The sequence below is a fragment of the Periplaneta americana genome, chromosome 17, assembly GCF_040183065.1.
Source record: "Periplaneta americana isolate PAMFEO1 chromosome 17, P.americana_PAMFEO1_priV1, whole genome shotgun sequence".
NCBI classification, from domain to species: domain Eukaryota; kingdom Metazoa; phylum Arthropoda; class Insecta; order Blattodea; family Blattidae; genus Periplaneta; species Periplaneta americana.
In genome coordinates this window covers 27212742-27235084 of record NC_091133.1, presented here as the reverse complement: position 1 = coordinate 27235084, position 22343 = coordinate 27212742, and the positions used below count along the sequence as shown (strand labels likewise).

General features: G+C 33.9%; 1 protein-coding gene across 15 annotated transcripts in view; it reads left to right on the top strand.

Annotated features, from left to right (window-relative positions):
- Positions 1–22343, top strand: part of LOC138693202 (retinol dehydrogenase 13-like) — a 544367-nt gene that overhangs the window by 239257 nt on the left and 282767 nt on the right. Inside the window, exon 6 of one of the 15 annotated variants that reach the window (XM_069816953.1) lies at positions 9465–22122. The exons of 13 other annotated variants lie outside the window; for them this stretch is intronic. In XM_069816953.1, the coding sequence (XP_069673054.1) occupies positions 9465–11112 (1648 nt within the window). In that variant the 3' untranslated portion in view covers positions 11113–22122. Of the gene's footprint in view, positions 1–2280; positions 4309–9464; positions 22123–22343 lie in introns of those variants that run through there. One more of the 15 variants, XM_069816950.1, reaches the window with a different exon arrangement.

Genomic DNA, 22343 nt, shown 5'->3' with positions numbered 1-22343 from the left:
AAAAGATTGAAAACCACTGCTATATAAATGAAGTGTATAAACAATTGAATGCTCTTTCATATTTAAGTATAAAAATATAGGGGTGCCATTTGAAATTTCAAAGTGGGGGTAGCTGGGAGGTGGGGGTGAAATCTAAAATGCAATTACGCCTGGTTTCAGACTCCCCCCCCCCCCCCCAACATCTAAGTTGACGTGTTTTTTTGTTTAAATTGAATTCAATTTAAATAGTTATTTAGACTGGGAAGTTTTGAAATGAAAGCCCTGTACATTTGGTTTAATAAGGAAGGGACTAGTGAAACTAGTGTATGGAGTGTGGCATTGTATGGGACAGAAACATTGACATTACGACGAAGTGAAGAGAAGCGAATAGAAACATTTGAAATGTGGATATGGAGAAGAATGGAACGTGTGAAGTGGACAGATAGAATAGACATGAAGCTGTGTTGGAAAGAGTGGGTGGAGAAAGAATGATGCTGAAACTGATCAGGAAGAGGAAAAGGAATTGGTTGGGTCACTGGCTGAGAAAAAACTTCCTACTGAAGAATGCTCTGGAAGGAATGGTGAACGAGAGAAGAGTTCGGGGTAGAAGAAGATATCAGATGATGGACGATATTAAGATATATGGTTCATACGAGGAAACAAAGAGGAAGACAGAAAATAGGAAAGGCTGGAGAAAGCTGGGTTTGCAGTGAAAGGTTTGCCCTTGGGCAGAACACTAAAAGAATGAAATGTGACATATGAATAAATATGCATTAATTATTAGAGTTGGTAAATTTTCACAGTTACGATAAATGTGAAATGTTACCAAAGACTGTCGAAATAAGTAATTTTTTGTTTAAAAAATATGTTAAGTATATTAGTGTAGTTTTTAATTCCTCATAAAATGCGAAATTTGTTTCTTCCATTTTCCTTGTCTTTTTCGTATTCGGTAACAGATGCCTGGACAAAAGCTATGGCAAATCTCGCTATTGTACTTAACCGTATTTGGTCACTTGACATAGTTTATGATAACAAGAAACACATTATGGCAAAAACTTTCTATTCTCTCATGAATTCGAAGTAAAATTTTTGGAGAATGGTTTGTTTATAAAGATGTTTCTCAGTCATGTAGAATCTTGATAAGGGATATGAATAGGATTCACCCAAGTGAACTTTATTTTGATGTTGAGGCATCGAACAATAATATAAAAACAAAACTGGCAGCCCAAATCTCTACAATTCACACTGTAAGACAGTAGTTTCTATTATAGTGTTTTAAGTGTCTAGGCTACACTAAGCACTTGGGGAAAGCAACATGCATGTTGATGTGCGATTGAGACAGCAGACTCCTACTCTCTCCAGTCTAGCTATAATCTTGCTCACAATAGTACCTGTAGTTAGAAAGACCAAAAACTTCAGATTTTCTTTATCAGTTTAAAAAAAATGGTGGGAAAAGTGGAAAATGTAACTACAGTTTTTATTCAGAATACTTCTGATATTCTTAGGTTTCCAGATTACTTCAGCTTCGACACTGATAAGCAGAAAAGTTTTGTAAATATAAATACAAAGTAGATGTAATATACATATGTATTTCTGTAAATAGTTTTAAGTTATCATGGTGTTCTAGTGGCTAGAGTGCTGGACTTATAATCCTGTGGACCTGGGTTCGATCCCCGGCATAGATCCAATTTGTAACCTGTGTTGAGCAAGCCCATGATACAGGTAACACAGGGGTTTTTTTTTTAGGAGCTCTTGTGGCATCCCAACAAATTCCATCATTTCATCTCATCATGGGTGTAGTGTAGACCAGACTCTTATGGCGCACCCTGAGCAATGACTCTGTTGATAATTTGGTCTACACAACTGGCTTCATATGGGTGAATGAAAAAATAGTCAAGTACCTGCCATTAATTAAAAAAGTAGCTTTAAGATTATAATTACACTAATACTGTAGCCTAATATGGCATTTATGGTACAAAAGTGCATAAACAGGGTTTTGATTGTTAATACCAAATATTTACTTTAGTCCCATGAACTATCATAACATGTGTAATTATACCCTTTAAAAAGTCACAGTGGAAAACTCTGTAGTACTATGTTTTTGTATAATCTTTTTAATTTATTGCTTTTGAAGAATGATAATTTCTCACCATTGTTTTAAACTGTATGCAGAAAAGTAATTTTAATGGACTTTATATCTTCAACAGTGGTTCTAAGGATCACAGTGATGAATTAGCTGCACCAGACAATAATGGAATAGTGACAGCAGTTGAAGTAATGACTGCACAATTTATCTTACAGGTGTCAACTTTCTCCATCACCATCCACAATACAACATGCTCCAAGCTCCTCAAGGATAAAGCATATGGATGAAGATAGATATATTGCCAGAAATTCTCCTTTTGTTGGTATTAAGACTGAAGATGATTCACAGGTTACTCATGAAGCAGAATGTTGTTTTTGTGGGTTATCTTTCCCACAAAAATGTGATTTGGAAGTGCACCATTTAACTGTACCAACAGAGTGTGATTTAAATTGTAGACTCTGTGATAAAGTTTTTTTATTGAAAGATGATTTTCTGGACCATATGAAAAATCATGATGAAAATGTGCAGAAGTACAACATTGTGTGCTTTTATTGTGGTGTGTGCTTTTCTAAAAAAATTGAATTAGCTATTCATGTTTCGTCTGTTCATTCAAGCAGCAAGTTACATTGTGTAGAATGTAAAGAAACATTTCAATGTGAAGGACTGTTTTCTGAGCACATGAGAGGACATAAAGAACTGAAAGAAAGTAGTTCCATAAGTTTGTGGTCAGAATGTGTAGGTAGTGCTAAAGAAGCAGGCAGTTGTGGAGTAGTTACAAGAACTAAAAAAAAATGCGAGCAACATTTAGCTGCTACTTCTAAAAAATACTTTACATGTGACATGTGTGGAAAAATATTTACAAGGCATTTTGACATGAAAAGACACATGGATGTTCATGAGCCTGATAGAATATATGTATGTAGCGAATGTCCAAAAACTTTCAAGTCTAGGGGAAGTTTGAGGGAACATAAGAAAAATCATATGTTGGTAAAAATGTCTACAGACAAGATACAGAAAGTGGGCTGTCAGTGCAAATATTGTGGTCGATTGCTCTCAAGAAACTATGACTTAAAACGACACATGAAAATTGTGCATGGTTCTCAGAAGTTGCAAAGTACTTTTACATCCCAAAATACATCTAAGAGATTGAAGTGTGAGACAGTTGATGCAGCTGATAAGAAAGAACAGTGGAATGAGTATCAGTCTGAAACATTAAATTTACTTGAATGTCATAAGTTGGAAAATGTGGTTAGTGGTGAAAAACAGGACTCCCAAGAGAGATTCCCTTGTGACATTTGTGGAAAATCATACACAAGAAAATATGATGTAAAGCGTCATAAAAAATTGCATAATTCCAAGGATTGTATAGAAGAAGATAACAGTAAAAAAGTTCAAATAAAACGCAAAAAAGCCTATGAGGAGTTCTCTAAGTACAATTTGATACCACTCAGTGAAGAAGAATTGTCTTGTGCAAAGGTTGAAATCAATGGTAAAACGTTATACCGCTGCACTTACTGTAAGCAACACATTATAACAAGATACAACTACGTTCGACATATTCGGATACATACAGGTGAAAAACCATATCCTTGCCCTCAGTGTGGGAAAAGATTTCGTATTCAAACATTATTAAATCGTCATGTGAATGATGTGCATGAAGGCATCAAGAAATATCCATGTGATGTTTGTGGAAAGAAATTTTCTAGTAGTAGTGCTAGATCTGAACACAGATTTATACACTTTGATGAGCGTGCTTTCATGTGTCATGTATGTGGAAAAACATACAAAACAAAAGCTTGCCTTAAAATGCATAGTAGATTTCACAAAGCTATTGGTGATTACCAGTGTCCGCATTGTGATAAGCAATTTAAAACACGCCCAAGCTTAAAATCACATATAATGATACATACAGGGGAGAAACCTTATGCTTGTCAATTCTGTGGAAAATGTTTTCGAACAACACATGAATTAAAAAACCACGAATTGATACACACAAACACTGAGACATTCCACTGTACAGTATGTGGTAAAAAATTTGCCCAGGAACGATACCTCAAGAACCACCTTCGTAATCATAGAACCAATGTTACAAAAACAAATTAAAATTACCCCAGGTCAGATGTCTAGTTTTTGTGTTGCATTTCTTTTTTTGTTTTAAAACTAAATTAAACAAGATTACTATTACACGTTAGGTCTTCTTAAAAAATACTCCTCTTTTGTATATATTGGAATTTGTTTTCAGATGTAATTTATATATATTACTGTATTACGGTACTGTTAAAAATGTATCAGAGAGAAGAATTCAGAAATATAAGCTATAAGAAATCTGTGCTTACATTGAAATAATGACTTTATTTAGACATATACATCTTGATTACACAACTTTCAACACTACATCACTTCGGAATAATATACTACATTTCTTGGACTTGTTAAAATTAGGTTACCTTGTTGACTAGTTTCAGCCTGTTGTAGGCTATCCTCAGAACTGGGCTTTTAGAGTTACAGGAACCTTAACATCAGATAAGCACTAATGATTTGGTTACTAGGTTTTGTCAATATTTTTCCTGCAATAGTTATAACAGTTGCACATAATAAGTAATGAAATTCAATTCGTCTTTCTAATCTTTTTGTCCTATATTTCATAAAGTGTCTGATTGTCAACCTCCTGGTATAAAAAAGCCAGGAGATTGTTGTTATGACCCAGGAGGTTGACATTTTGCTCTATTGTATTTTATTGTTAGGCCATGAATGTAATTTTTAGATTATGAAAATGGTTTAGGTATCAGTCTACTATATGATAATTTCAGTGTCTATTTCAGAATTTTATATATTATGTCTTAGAAGTGATGGTGAGAAATGCCTGTTTTTTTTTTTTCTGTTTGTAAGCTCCAAAGAAGATGAATCTCACGTTCGTGTTTGATATTTCCCTCCAATTGTACATCTGCTTCAGTATTAACAACCTGGGCAGCAAAAATATTCCTATATATATATTGCAGGAGGCTGACATTTAAAACTCTGGAAAAACTTTACAAATACAGAAGAAATTCGTAAATGGTGTAAAATATTTTATAGACATGCTATATTACACTTTTAAGTATACATTTGTAAATAGTGGATGAGATAATTAAGAAAAAAATTATTGTTGTATCATGAGGCTGGCATTTAAGGAGTTCTTCATTTTTATCACCACTGTATGAAATATTTAAACGATAATTTGAGGTGGGAAATATAAGCCTTCTATCATAAAAGATGTGCGATTTTTTCAACCTTTCTTCAAAGTTAGTTTTTGCAGGAATGGTTTCTTACTTCAAATTAGCAACATTTGAGAGATTCACCCATACATATATAGCACACAAGATCACAATGCCATATCAACAAGGGACGAGTTGCAAAGCTTTGGTGGGAAACTACCACATCTTCCTTACAGCCCACACTTATCTCCATGCCATTTCCATATTTTTGGAGATTTGTACAGAAGCCTGAAGGGAAACCACAATTTATCACACAAAGCTATTGTTGCATTTTGAATATAATTACTGTACTTACCACTTACGAGGCAACTAATCAATATCAATCAATATTCCCATCATTCCTGCGTGGATCACAGGGCTCCCAGGAAGCTTCTCCATCTGACTCTATTCCTGGCCAACTCCTTGATCTCACTCCATGTCTTCCCCATCGTTTTTGCTTCTGTGAGAACAGTTCGTTTCCATGTTATCTTGGGTCTGCCAATTCCTCTGCTACCCTGCGGATTCCAATCCAATGACTTCCTGGCGGGGTCATCTGGTACGAGGCAACTAGGTGAGGAGATAATGGGGTAGGGTGGCCAGTTCCTTTCCCCCTGCATTGCATACATCACTGATTAGCTACATATTACACTAATCAGATGCATACAACCGATTGTTCTTATTCTGACACATATAGTCAAGTGAGATGTACTGCCTGATAATAGATGTACATATCAGCCAGAACCTCAATCAGAGACACCTTTTATTTTATCTGTCATTAATAACAAATCATAGCAGAGTGCATCAAACAAAGACCTGCAATCATGCTTATGTTAGAAAAAAATAAGGTAATCAAAAAAAAAAAAAAAAAAGCCCTCTGCAGCTCAATGAAAAGTGCTTCTAGGAGATCAAAATTTTTTTGTGTGAAATGTTGGCACCATTATTCAACTTCTGCGAATTCTTAAATTTTTTAATTCGGGAAAAATTTTTTTTCTGCCTTTCTCGATATGTCCTAGTGTATAGACATCAGGAACTTAAGATGACACATGGGCAAAATATGAAATTTCATCAAATCTCACATATAAAGTCAATTAGACAGTGTTCATGTGTTAGATGAGAAACATACAATATATATAACACAGTTGTATGAACACTTTTAGAAGTGTTCATACAACTGTGTTATATATATTGTATGTTTCTCATGAAATTTGATATTCTAAACAATTGCATTCCATGGGAACAAGAGTTTTCACGGTTCACGATGTGTAGAATGCAATTAACACCCAAAAAATTGTCGTATTTTTTATATTTTGCACGATTTCTTTTTCCTTCCATTAATATTTAAATAACAACCATTGAACCAGGCTTTCCAGATATCATCAGAAGATAATAGAGATGTTTTCTAGGAAACACTTGGAAAAACTCAAGCTACCCATCCACCATGTGGCATCAATGAATTCGAGAAGCCAAAACAAAGAAATGGTTCCTATTCGACCTTTGCTCATTCTTTCAAATTCTGTGAGTCTTTTCAGTGTTGCCATGTCTACTTTTATATGTGTAATTTAATTTCTCCTCGTTTTGCAACTTCATGGGTTTTTATTGGACAAAACTATAATCATATTAACTGATAGAAGATATAATATTTTGTCAGAAAAATAGAAAAGATAATTGTGTTCTAACCAGTGTTGATCCCCCAGTAGCTTTTGCATTTGGGTAAGGATATGATGATGCTGATAGACTGTTTAATTACGCAGATTTATTTCATTTTTTCATTTCATTTATTATATTCCATAGATCTTACATTAGCAATGAAGCTTGAAGATGTGGAACAAGTCAAAATTTTAAAAGATTACAATTACAATTTTCACAAAATTTTTTTACAATTTTGCAATTTTCTACATTTTTTGGCATTTTATTTGGTAATATATTAAATATAGACAAAACTATTAATATCCAAAGGCTTATTTTGTAAATCATGATATAAATCGGTTCCAAATGGTTTAGGAATGAAGATAATTTAAGCACTCAATTATTTCACATTTTCATATTTTGCCAAAAAATTTTTTTTCGTATTGTGCCCGTCTTTATTTATGATTAATTTTATGAGAAGAGAAATTTAACATGTGTTCAAAATAAGTAAAATTAGCAGTCTCATAACAAGCAGTAATGTATGAATTGATTAATTTTACTTGGGTAAATAAATAAATTTATACATCTTGATTACACAACTTTTAACACTGTATCACTTTGGAATATGTAGTTTATTGCTTTCGTGTGTTAAATATTTGGTGCAGTATCTTGTTGACTAGTTTAAGCCTGTTGTGGGCTATCTTCAGATCAGGACCAACCAGTTCTGAAGATAGTTCACAACAGGCTGAAACTAGTTAACAAGGTACTGTACCTAATATTTAACACAAGAAAGCAATAAACTACTTATTTCAAAATAAATTTACTAGTAAACATTTCTAATTCTTTTTTAAAACTAAATTTGTTATGTGCTCTGGTTTACTTAATTTAAGTTGTTTATGTATAAATTGCTTATTTTTTTTTGTTTTATTAAATAAATATGATGGTTAGCATGCCTAATTTGCTTTAAAATTAAATTCATTATGTCTTCTGAGTTACTTAATTCAGATTAATATTACAGCATATATGTTGACATAATTATGTAACTCTGAGGACAATATTTATTTTAGTTCACATAAAATGATTTCAGTAGCATCTTGGAGATTATTTGTTGTGAACTTAATAGGAAATTTAGCTGAAAGGACAATACTTTGGTTCGTGTGATTGAATGAGTTTTCAATTGGGTATTAGACTTTATTTTTTGGTGTCTAACAAGACATTTGCTGGTTTACAGTGTTTCCTTTCAGTACTTTCAGTAGTGAGCTAAGTCTTATTTATTGGGAGCCTAATGGACATTAGAAGGTGCTTTCATCAAATACACAAGAAAGATAGCTTTCATTAATCACCAAGTTATTCACTTTTCTTGGGCAAGAAAATTTTCTGAGATAAAATAATTTTGCATTCACCATTTCGTGGCTGTGTGTGCGCGTGCATAATGAAACATGCTTACTCAGAAACTTTAATACAAATATAATATGGCGAAACCAGTATTTAAAGAGTGGGTAGGCAGAATGTAATGCATTACTATGTTATTAATGGAGAAAATTTTATTTCTGTCACTAAGGAACTTTATAAAAAAAAAGTCACTATATTATGTTTAAGCATCTTACAATACAAAAGTTTAATTATTTTTGTCACTTAAAATTGTTAAAAGTAGTTAGATCTAGCTGTGCTGAATTGGCAATACTGACATAAAGCATGGGAAGGTCTGATTATTCCTTGTTAGTTGCTGCGGTTGATTGTGAGACATTCCTTGTAGCTACGTGGGAGGAGTTGGTAGAAATTTCTCCTGCCATTAAAGAACCTCACATTTTTCTGTTGCGCCCAATTCCCTCTACAAGTGTTGAAGAGGCAAGTGAATTTTTTTTACTCACACATAGATCCTTATTACCCTGTCCAAGTACATTTGTCATTGATATGTGCCACCATCTAGCAGTCAGTGAGTGAAGAACACAGAACAATAATCAGATTTTATTAGTCACACTAATTACAGCGCAGAAATTTATTGCAGTATTTATAATTTTATAATTTATAATTGCCTCAATTGCCTCCAAATAGCTTCGCCACTGCAAATATATAACAACACATTGTATGATCCTTAATTTAGTGACTAATTGGGTCGACTTGTGCTTACTCACACATAAATAATTCGTTCCTTGTGTGCATTTATTTTAGTTAAGGAAGAAAAAAGAAATGCAATCATGTTTTTTTTTTCAGTAAGGCTCTGATTTCTTACTCTTTCATCTTTATTACTTACCAAGCATATCATCAGTGTCAACTGGTATTATTTAATCAATGCAATTCAACTATTGAAAATATAAACAAGAATTGGGTTTATAATGAAGGTATGCTGTTAAGTGAATTTTAATGCACAGTTTTCTTTGTAATCGAAAATATTGTACTGTTTATAACTATTAGCACTAGTAAATTAATTCATTTTGCTGTCTAATATATATTAATCTCATTCCTCATATTATTATAGAAGAAGTGATTGGAGAGCTTCATTCAACAGCTGTAATCACTCTGCACACTTTGTCTTGCAGGTATCATCCGTCTTCTCTGACAACATTCAGAGCTTTCCTTGAAACACAGAATCCATGGAGAAATCTGCCCAAGACCGAGAATGACTCTGACACTTCAAATGGCACGTCAGTATTTATAAAAACTGAAGATGACATTCTTGAAATTGAACATGAGTGCCGTTATTGCAGAACATGTTTTGATAGTAATGGTGAATTAGCAATGCATTTATCAGTTACACATTCGACTAAAGTGTTTCATTGTAACATATGTGATGAAATATTTTATGAAAATAAAACACTACTTTTGGATCATATGAAAAGCCACGATCAGCAAATAGGTCTCTGGTCTGATACGACAGGAAGAAATTTGGTAATACCAGGTTTTATAGATCACATCCCAATAGCTACAAAACCAGCAGATCAATCGTCTAGCATAAACAAACAGATGGCTGCAAAAAAGACTTACCCATGTTCAGTGTGTGGCAGTATCCTGACTAGAAGTTTTGATCTTAAGCGACACATGAGAATTCATAAACCTCATGAAAAAGAAAATGGTTCTAAAAGACAACAGTTCCAATGTATGTATTGCAACAAATTACTTTCACGTAAATTTGATTTGAAAAAACATGTTTTAGCTGTACATACTCTTAAAACCTCAGAAGGTGCATACACTGAAGAAAGATCTAGTTTACAAAGTAAGGATTTAGAATTGCCAGTTAAAGTAGAACTTACATCTGAGACAGAAGGCATGAATACAGGTAGTGAAGAAATGAAACAGATGAGGCAGTATGAGTTCTCTTGTGACATATGCAGAAAAACATACACTAGAAAATATGACATGATGAAACATAGAAAACGGCATACTTTAGAAGAATTGGGACAAATGGAAGATTTTTGTGATGAAAACAATGATGATACTGGTGATTACTTATTAACTCATACTAAAACACCGCAAGAGATGGCCAGTAATGATCACAAGATAGATGTTAGTAATGTAAAGAAGGAAGAAGACGACATATCTCGTGCTAAAGTTGAAGTGAATGGGCGTATAGTTTACCATTGTGATCAGTGTAATAAACATATTGTAACAAGATATAGTTACATCAGACATTTACGAATACATACAGGTGAAAAACCGTTTACATGTCATGTGTGCGGTAAACAATTTCGTGTGCAGGCCCTTCTTAGCCGCCATGTTCGAGAGGTCCATGACCGCATAAAGAATCATCCTTGTGATATTTGTGGAAGACGCTTTGCAAATAGTAATGCACGCAATGATCATAGGAGAACACACACTGGAGAACGTCCCTGTGTGTGTCATCTCTGTGGTAAGGCTTTCAAAACAAAAGCGTCACTCTTTGTGCACAGCAAGTTTCACTCTGATGTGTTTCCACACCCATGCCCTCACTGTGATAAGAGGTTCCGTCGACGTCAGCAATTAAACATTCACATCTTACACCACACAGGGGAGAAGCCCCATACGTGTCCCTTCTGTGGCAAAAGTTTTCGTCTCAGTAAGACTCTTAAAGATCATACATTGATACATACTAATAAGGAAACTTTTGAATGTGTAATATGTGGAAAACATTTTGCACAGGAGCGTTATCTTAAAAATCACGCAAGAAACCATAGACTTAGAATTACAAATAGAAATCTTATGGCAAACTGAAACATTAATTTACAATTGCTTGCTTTTAAGTTTGGAAGAAATCAGCACTTCTGTGTGCAAGTGCTTCTCTCCCTGTCGCTGACCCATACAAATTGTTTATAATAACATTGATAAATCTAAAACAAGTTAATGGGAACATAATCTGTATCATGGACTAAGCTTTACAGTAAGTGTCTTCTTTATCTCTAAATTTTTTAATAGAACATTAGTTGACATAATTTGTAAATTAATGTTTCAAAATACATAATGTAGTCAGATAATGAGTCAATTAATATTCATCAGAAACGGACTTAATAGTTATCTGAAGGTGTTTGCTATTTTAGTGTAACTGTTGTCTTGTTTAAGCTGTTTTTCTATACCTGGTTGTCACTGAGTTAATTTGATAGATTTTTTCACTTAATTACACATTGCCACAAATACTGAATTAACATCAAAAAGCTTCTAGTGCTTTTAAATGCTTCAAGATAATAAAAGAACAACGATAATGAGACAGTGATAGTCACAGTGATTATAATTATGATGTAAATACTTGTTTTGTTAGTGAAATGACTCCAGTATCGATTTTCTCGTGGCTAACGAGAAAGACAGACAGTGGTATGACATCACATTCTTAGTCATAACATGACCAACATTGAAAACTTTATATATAAATGCACGTTTAACATGAGTTTAATATAGCAATTCCATTGTTTTCTTTAGAACTTTGAACATGTATTTATATTAGGCAATTGTTACGATGACCATGCCTAGACCAAAAATATCCATCTGAATTTGATTCGCACCGTAGCCTTTCTCGTTAGCCACACAATTTTCTATAATAGAAACATAGATTTAAACAGCAGCAAGTTCAAGTTGAAATTCATGGTGGATAGAGACTGTATTTGGGCATTCCCAATAATTCACTTCACTCCATCATTCTCACAGATACATGGTAGAATCACCTCTTCAATATAAGTATGAATTAAGAACAAATAGTAAGAAAAGATGTACAAATAGAACAGATGTTGAGTGCCACAGATACACACACACACACATACAGTGACTGTCTTAGCTCGACAGGATCGAAATGTTGCAGGTAGTAGACAGATGGACAGTAGAGAAACATAAGTTGAGTATTTTTAAATATAGTATGTACCATGGTTTGTTTTGTCATTTTCAATTTAGCACAAAATGTTCTGGGTAGACAAGCTTGCTATAATTTCTGTCATGTTAATGTTGAATAGACAGACATTTGGCAACACCACTTCAAGGTTAAAGGACGTTTGTTATTACATCTGCATAATAAAATATTAATATGAATACTAATATTTACTTAATATTGAATGGAGAATTATACGAATGCATGGCTAATGTTAATTTAATTTATGGTGAAACGGGTTGTAGTTACACAGATTAATTGTATCCGAAATATCTATAAAAGTTCGTAATTATTAAGTAATAAACCAGTTTACAGAAACTAAGGAAATGTTAATGAGCTCATGCCGAAATTTCCTGTCGAACTGTACACATTCTTAGATATCTGTAGCAGATAGACAAATGCAAAAATTAGTTGGTCATACTAACTGTAGGGTTGCGAAATTAAAGCTTAAATAAAGAATTATCGAAAAATTCAGTAGATAGTAATCAATTTGTTCATCTGGCAAAGCACAAGCTTATCTTGCACATTACTATGCAAAAATGCAGAAGTCGAGCAATTTCTGAGTCCAAAAATCCCTCTTCTCACTCATCGCACAAATGGCAGTCACCTTCAGAACCACTGGATGTCTCTTCATTTGCAGAATTTTCATCATCACTGGCACTTGTGGATTCATGATTATAATAGAATCGATCTTATCAAGACTATCCCGTCACGATCCCAGTCTTTTGCAGTCATTGATTCAGTTTCTAATGTGGCAATAATTTTCTACATGTAGACACTATCTTGTTAACTGCATAAAACTCATGTACAGTTCTACGAATTAAACACAGGTCAAAATCATCAATATCCACAGTTATTTCTTTTGGTCTTGGGCTGCACTTCCCTTGTGTCCTTATTTGTGAATTAAGAGCTTGGTGTTTGTTTCTTTTTCAATTCTCATTCATACATACATACATACATAGTGTTCTACGAAATGGCAACTGCAGTTCTCTTCTATCTGCCATCAGAGTATTTAATTTGTTCATTTTCGATTTCTCATCACATATCTTAATGACACTTATGATTATCGTTCAAAGATCAGTCTATGATTTTGCCTCATTTACTCGTGCCAGGCATTGTTACATGCCTGTATAAAATTCACACTTCGAGTACACACCTTTAACATACAAGGGTTGTTTTAAAAGTTAATAACCTGACATAGAAATTAAACTAGGATTATTTTGAAACAGTCTTTATTTCTCAACATAATCCCCCTGAGATTCACACACTTGGTCCACCAGTGCTGCAATGCTGCTATACCCCCCTTGTATACAGATTCCTGGAGATATGCAGAAAAGCCTTCTGCTGCTGTGGTACCCTCTTCATTTGACGAAAATTTCTTCTCAGTCAAGTGAGTTTTGAGCTTTGGGAAAGGAAAGAAGTTCGAGAGTGCGATATCTCGTAAGTAGGAGTTGTGTGGCAAGAATTTGAACTGTAGTTCGTGTAGTTTAGCAATCACAATTGCAGACGTGTGAGTAGGTACATTGTCGTGATGAAACAGTACTTTCTTCTTGGTTGTATCCAGCTCATCTCTCGATTGCTGCAGAAGATTTGAATAATATTCTCTGGTTATTGTTCTCTCCCTTTGCTAGATAATCAATCATGATTATCCCCTTAGAATCCCGGAATACAGAAACCATGACTTTTCCAGGCGATTGAACACCTTTTGCTTTATTTGGAGACGAAGAATCACTGTGCTTCTATTGTTTTGACTGCTGTTTTGTCTCTGTTATGTAGTAATAGATCCATGTTTCGTTAGTGGTCACAAACTGTCTAAAAAAATCGGGTGTATTTTTCTCGAATTGAGCCAGACAACCCCTCGAAATTTGATATCAGGCATGTTTTTTTCCTGGTGTTAACAAATGCGGAACCATCTTTTGAGACCTTGGACATACCCAAGATATTGACTAAGAGTGGTGCACCCATTCAGTTGAGATATGCATAACGTCGCTAATTTCCCGCACTTTCAGTCAAGTCATTCAACACCATATTGTGGATTTTTTTCTACGATTTCTTCACTTGTTGCTGTTACTGGATATCCACTGCAGGGCTCGTCTTCCACACTCTCTCAACCATGTTTCAATAGCTGCCCATTTTTTCACATGCAGAAATACAGGAGAGGATTCTCCCAGTGTAACATCCATATCTGCTTTGATTTCTGTTGGATTCTTTCCCTTTTTAGAAAATATTTAATGACAGCACGAAGCTCGATATTCTCCATTGTTGCAAATCTGTTCGGCTCACTAACTTCAGAATTGAATTACAGAAAATGTCAACAGAAAATTATGATTTTTCGTGCTTGAACTAATATAAAATGGCCACTAACAAAGGTGGCATTGTTCACACATTTTCAATGCCATCTTTATGTCGGGGTACAAACTTCTCAAATGCACTTCGTATTTGTATCTGATGACTGCATGTTAGTGAGACAATTGTTATATCCTCCTCCTCTGAACTACGTCATAGTGGCCAATAATATTTTAATTGTTTATTTAGATGGCAGTGTCTGGTCAGAAGTCCGGTTGTCTATCTTAAGCTTCTCCTTTCCAGAGCTAGTTGTTTAATTAAGCTAGGTCTTGGTTCCCCAGTAAGAAGCTTCACTTGTCTTATAGTTGGTTTATATCTGCAAACTCTCATAAACCCCTCATCAGGTTGTCCTTTAGAGTCTGTTCCACAAAGTTCCAGGCCATAGCATTGGATGGTAGTTCCATGCTTTCACAATAAATAGGCTTTTCATTTTCGTACACCCCACTGTGTTCTGGGATCCAAATGATATGTACTTTATTTTTTCTGGATGAGGTTTCGAGGATAGTTCTACATTCTTCAACCAGCCTGGAGTCTACTATGCACACTTCTATCAGAACAAATGTAGATATTCATGCATTTGGATGATCTGTTTAGGCTTTCCTCACTGCAAACATCGAATACTTCAGCTTGGAGGACTGTAGTTTACTGACCAAGAGCTCCCTGCTCCAGTATTATTGTTAGTTCTGGAGCTGTTTGTAAACCACACTAGACTACTGGGTGGAAACTGGTTAAGATAATGTTTCTCCCATTCTTCTCTATCAGTAATAATGCAAAGAGGAGAATTAACACATTGAGCAGGGATCGTACAGTCCTGTCTCATATCAATGACAAGATTGATATCTGTTTACATTTTTCAAATATGTGCATGATCAAGTGCTTTCGTCATTTTATTCATTATCTTGTATTAGACCTAACAGACCTAACTGGACCGAGAGGCAGCTGACATGGCTGTGTTTTGGATTGTCAGATTCAAAAGAGGCAAACAACAGGGATTTGAGAGCCCTGCCTTGTCTGTTTTGTCGTCATGGCTCCTGTAATGCTTAAACATGAAAGCTGCTGTATGTAAACCAACAAGGTCCTTGTTTGTGAAAGTGATGTTTAGGACCACCACACAACCACTGCATACTTATCATGGGGTGTAAAATTGCACAATATATTTAATGAAGGGTTTTTGGCTGTAGCCTCCTAGTATGTATTTCCAGAGGCTAGTCTGCATACTCAAAAGACAGCAGTAGCCTGTTTGGTATGATATTCCATATGAGTTGTCCAAATTAATTAGGCATCTAGAATTACTTCTAAATATTTAGCTGACTTTTTTAATATTAGACCCTTACCATTAAGAGAAACTCGAGGTATATTTCCTAGTTTTCTTTACTTCATAAACAAAACCATTATGGTTTAAGTTGGATTTATGCTTAATCCTTCTCTCATTCACCAAATGTGCACTCTGCGCAAAACTTTTTTCTGAAGCTCAAAGGTGACCTTTCAAGGATGTCAATGTAACTAATTTCTTCAAGTAGACCCCGTTGTTTCTTAATGTAACATGTTAAATAAGTTTTCACGTCTTTACAGGTAGTATGAACAGCTAATTTGTATATTTATCTATCTGCTGTGAAGATCTGTATGTGCATTTTGAGGGAAGGTTTAGATATGAACTCGCTAACAGATCACTTTTAAGTATGATTTGAGATTTTCACGGTGATCAATGTAATGCAAAATTTTTGTTACTTAACAGCTACCCAGGATGATTCACGAAGATTGTGCCATACCCAGGATGTGATTTCTGACGTCATTGTGATGAAAAAAGTTCATATATATGTCATATTTTTTTAATTGAGTTACATCCTCCTGAATGTTAAACATAAATGTGGAAATGATGAAGGTTTAAACATTTAAATTGTTATGAGAATGGTACAGAGTTATAAATTCTTTAATAAATATTCACATTATTACTCACCTCAGAAATCTATATTAAACTCAGTTTTCAAAGGTTCTCCTCCTTTTGCTGTAATACATGAAGTCTCCCAAGTGTGAACTGCGCGCACCGCATTCCCTAACCTACGTTTACTTGTTGGGTAGATACATTGTACTGGTGCGGTGTTGTGTTGTCTCTAACCTTGAACCTGATGTCATGAGACTTTGTGTCTCTGCTATCAGTTGTACTGTAACACACACAGCTCCAGATGTCCAGAGAGAGAAGCTCACAAGGATGTGTGTTATGGAAGGAAGAACCGTGATTTTATCCAAAACTATTAAAAATCGGACATATGTATAATATGAACTTTTTTCTTCGCAATGATGTCAGGAATCAGATCCTAGAGTATGGCACAATCTTTGTGAATCACCCTGTAGATCATGTAAGATCCTTCATCAGGAAAGATAGGGAGAGGGGTAAGAGAGGTATCTTCTGGATTCATTACCAAGAGCTATATGTACAGTAAAGTTCCTCTTATAATAATAGGCTTCAATTGGAAGTTGAAGATCTTATGGAGCTTTCAATAGTCGTCTTTAACCATAGTTTACCATCTCAGTATATACCAGTCCGAGACTTCTCTGTTATCTGTATAATTTTGATCTCATTGAGCTGAGACACTGTATATACTTTCGTCACTTTCAACTATGTTGGACCTGAATTTTATCTCTCATGCATTCAAAATATTTTGCCATCCAAAGTTGTTAAACTTCTGTATTGTATTAACCAGAGCCGTGTTTTTGCAGTTATATTCTGTGCTATATAATATATCCAAAAAAAAAAAAAAGTAGGCGGCTTATTATTATATTTGTTAGTGGAAGTCCACAATATGCGCTAATATTTTTATAATACTGCAATGATATATTTAATATATTTTTGAAAACTAATTTCAGTATAAATTAAAAATAGATTTTACTAAACTACCTTAATTAACATTTTTGTATTGTTTTTGATGAGTTCAACAAACTTCATAAATTTCAGTTTTTTTTTTTCTTTTCAATTCAGAAGAGCTTCCAGTAACTAAAGTTTTTTTTTTTATGCATTCCACATGTGTTTCGAGTGTTTTATACCTCAGATGTTTCTCACATGAATCTCACTATTTTAGCCTAAGATTTACATTGCAATAAGAGAAGATGCATTTATCTCATGATGATGCACTTACTTAATTTAGTACCCCCTTTTGTGTTATCTTTTAGTACCACTTCACAAGGGCAAATAAGGAAAGCCAACAAAATTGTCTCCTGTACTAGCAGAGTAAAAGCAATTGATAAGTACTGGAGCATTGTTTCATAAGGTAACCGAGTTTATATATGATATGATATCACACCCTTAGAATAACTGTCGTAACTCCCAAAAATTGAATTTTGAGTTACAGGTAGTTTCGTAATCTTTATTTAATCCTCTTTCAAACAATAGAACTGCCGTATCTCTAAGTTCAAGAACAAAGTCTGCAGGACTCATACTGATACTTGGTAATACTGATTTTTCATATGACTTTGAAATGTTTATCTCGCATTTACTCAAAAGTGACTTTTGGTAGTTACGACAATATTATTTTAAGGGTGCAATATGGTATTTATTGTCAAATCAACCTTACATTTTAGTCATGATGAACCTTCACATTTCTGTTTTTTTTTTTTTTTTTTTATCCATCATGACTATATAAATTTTGTCCTCTCTACATACCAGTTCATTTTTTTTTTTCTTTTTATTTCACATCTTTTCATACTAATTTATCTCTACTTTACGATTCTACAGTCCACCCATTCCTAATTATAATCTTTTAATCTAACTAATACCAATACTGTCTTTTCTATTTATTCACCATCCTACATATTTCTACGTATCCTTATTCATTACCTATCCTACTGCTTTACTAGGTTCTTTGCTATTCCTTTTTCTTCACATCTTTTAACGTTCATTATGACCTTTTGGTTATACATGTTAAGTCTGACTATATTACTTATTATTTCCATGACATTTGCAATAAAGAAACGTTGACCCATGTCCTCGACTATTATCCATATGGTGAACTTCTGTGCAATACAAGCTACCATCGCATAAGAAATAAAATTGTAGATGCTCTGTCTGATATGAATTACGAAGTTTTTGAAGAAGTGCATTGCCTTGTTACTGACGGGAGCACGTGGAGAGCCGATATAATCGCTATTGACAAGATGAGTAGAAGAGACTTTATCATAGACCCAATGGTGAGATTTGAAATAGCTGTTGACCAGCCGGAAGCTGTTCACTACGAGAAAAAACCATATGTAAACCAATGATACTATACTTCCAACAAAAATATAACATTGACAATTTCTCCATGATTGGGTTGATTGGAAGCCAGTTTTTAAATTTCAGTAAAAATTTCGCCATTCCAAAGCAAATTTGTTTAGAGTAGCCTTTCTTGTTTTGAAAGGTTCTATTAAAATATGAAACAACCATTTATACAATATGAATTCAAGACCAAATTATACAATCCTATTATAATTTTTTTCATACTATCATGTATTAGCAAATTGAACCTTTGTTACTGTTATAACTATTGTATCAAGATTTTTTTTTTTTTTTTTTTTTTTTTTTTTTTTTTTTTTTTTTTTTTTTTAGGCAGTCTGCTATGGCAGAAAGAATGTTAAACATATTGACAATTATTCATTTCACTACACTTTCCCATCTTTCTTCTGGTCACTAGCAACTATTTCAGTGATCTACAATTTTCTTATGTGTCGTCCATTATCACTTTTTATCATTCTCGCTACTTATACACCAACCTCTTAAATTATAGAATTTTCAGCCCTTATTCCTTCCCGTCCATGATGAAAGACTGCTTTTTATTGGAGAGAGCCAGATCTGTTCTCTCCCCTTCTTGGTGAATCTTGTCGCTTTCTCTTCTTTTTCTTCTCTGTTTCTCTAAATTTCATGTTAGGTTCTCTGATTTTTTGTCCCTGACCTCTCTTTCCCTCTGACTTACATGTATTCTTCGTCCATATGTTGCTGTTGATCTCCGGTTCTACTCATCTCAGCTGTTACTTGTCTGGGTCCTGTTCTGTCGTTAACTTCTATCCTCTGTTTACACGCTGGCATCTGCATTATACTCGTCCATGTCTTCCTCTGCTGACTCGTATGTTCTACAACATCATCCCTGCTTCCAACATTGTCCTCAGCTCCCAGCTCGTTTCTCGTTAATTCATACATTCTTTCTTCGTTGTCTGACCTCGTTTCCAGCTTCCTGGTATTTGCTGATGACAGCCGTGTGCCATTTATTGCTCTCGCCTGGATGATGTCTCTTGTCTCTCTTCTACAATGTCTCTTTCTATCTTCGTGTTTTCAACTAATATATTCCCTTCTTCTCATTTAATTGTCGTCTTGTCCCAAAGTCCAGATTATTTATGTTTTGTAGACAAAATTTGAAAAAGTAAATCTTCCCATTTACTTTCAACTTATCCTTATACATTCTTGCAAAATGACCTTTATTTCTTGCTGCCTTCACGAATGGCAGCAATACTTCTCTACTGCTTCTTATCTAATAATTGAAATCCTGTTCTAGTTTAATTTTTATCTTCTCAGACTTTTCTGCTTACTCAAAAATATTTATTTTTCTTTCCTTATCATACTAGTAAATCTCACTAAGATTGGTCGATTTGTTCCTTTTCCTAGTCTGCACACTTGTTCAATGTGTCCTTCACTCACATCTATATTGAATAGTTCCCAATACACGTTGTTCATTGTTTCGTATGTTTCTACTCCATGTTCATGCCCCTTTTCTTTTATGCCAAAAATTATGAGATTCTTTTTCCTACATTCTTCTTCAAAATATGATCTTATTCTTCAATAGATTATTTTCATGAGAAGTCCAATCTTCATATTGTTTGCTTCAATATTTGCTTTTAAACTGTCCAATGTTTGGCTGTTCCCACGTAAATTCTGTGAATTTTGAGATATTTGTGACCTGCTATCTCTCACTGCCTGCCTATCTCCCTTGTTTTACTGACTCTTGTAACTTAAGTGGATCTTGTGGCTTTTGCGAAGCTTGTGCCTTGCACTCCAGCGATTTTATTTCTAATATGTCCCATTCTTCTCTAATTCCGCGATATTTTCCATTTGTAGTGTTCAACATTGCACTGTTCTATATATCACTTAACTGCAAGACATTGCTCTCTCTGTCCTGTTTCCTATCTGCCGGAGCTCACTCACACACATCTGTTCACTTTTGCATACTGTTGCTGACTGAGCTGAGTTTATATAAGGGATGTGTAATGACTGTCAGAATCACAACCTTCTTGAATCAGGGAAAATCTAAAGGATCTCCCGTGTTTAGTGGTAGGAAATGATTTCTTATGTGTCATTTATGAAATATAAATTATAAAAGCAACCCACTTGCTCGTGTTTTTCACGTAAATGGTAAAAATTTGCGGACATAATTAAAATTTTCATTAATATTAAACTTTAATATTTGAAGTTAATTTCTATGAAAGAAATATATTGTTCTTGGCTATTTCTTAAATTACTTCTAATGTTTATCATAAAAAAAAAGCATGGCTTTGCTAATAATACAGTAGTACCGAGAGATGTTTTGCAATTTAATACGAAATTTTAAATCAAATTTTCTGATAAATTTCTACATGTTGCATGCAAAGATGCATTTTTGAACTTTCATACTTTTATTAATGTTGTATGTAATGCTTTGTATATTTTGTTCACATTATTTTCGTGACATTGGTTCATAGCTAAAAGTTACCGAAAAGCATTATTTTTGTTTGTGCTGCATTTATATATTATTTTCTCGTTATACGAAGTGTATGAGGTATTGTGATGCTGCAAAATAAAGGTGTATTTGAGAAGAGTTCAGTTCAGCTCATGTCTTCTCTTCAGAGGGGTAGAAGTTCCCCAGCAGGTTCTGAGATTTCTTTGGTTTCTGTTTCACTTTGTTACAGCCTTGAAAACATCATAAAGTAATACATTAAAGGAACAGTGGAAAATGTGTCTTAGAAAGAAATATGCAGAATTCTAATCTGCAAAGAATGTGGATAGACTAATTTCAGTTTAAAGAAAAATGTACTATATTCGTGGTTCCTGAAGAATGATTGTATTTGTAAGATTATTCTTAGATATAATTGTATTTGTAAGAAGATTCTTAGATCAATTCTTAATTTATTGTCTGCACAAACTTGCATGGACTATTGGTTTATCAGTGGCACATGATTTATAATCTAATAAAAAGGAATTTAATGGAGTCTATGTTCAGAAGTTTATATTTTCCCTGCTTCGATTTAATTTTAAGTTGTTACCGTAACTCTTTATTTTGAGCAAATCTTGCAGTAAAACTTTGTTATACTCTAGACAAAAAATAGTGTTTCTTTTCATCAGTGTATGTGAACTTCGCAAGCTGGAGTTGCTTGTGGAAATGTCAATTTATGTGTGCAATTAACATTTAGAATATGGTATTAATTGTAATTTCCATTTGGGATTTGTGCTTGGTTTATATTGTGCTTCCTATCCTATGGTATTTTTGTTCATTATGTTTATTTAATAAAGAGACACAATTCTAAATAAAGTTTCGTCGTAATTCTTAAATACATGTAAATAATTAGACACTCATTCCTTTGAGTATTTCATACTCGTATTAATTTAATTTCCCTGCCATTGATACATATTGTGTGATACACTGGTTTGAAATCTTTGCATTGAGAGTAATGTTGTCAAATTTGATAAGTTTGTTTCCCTTTTTTCTGTGGGTCATTTGATGGAATTCTCATCATTTCATTTGAAATTGTT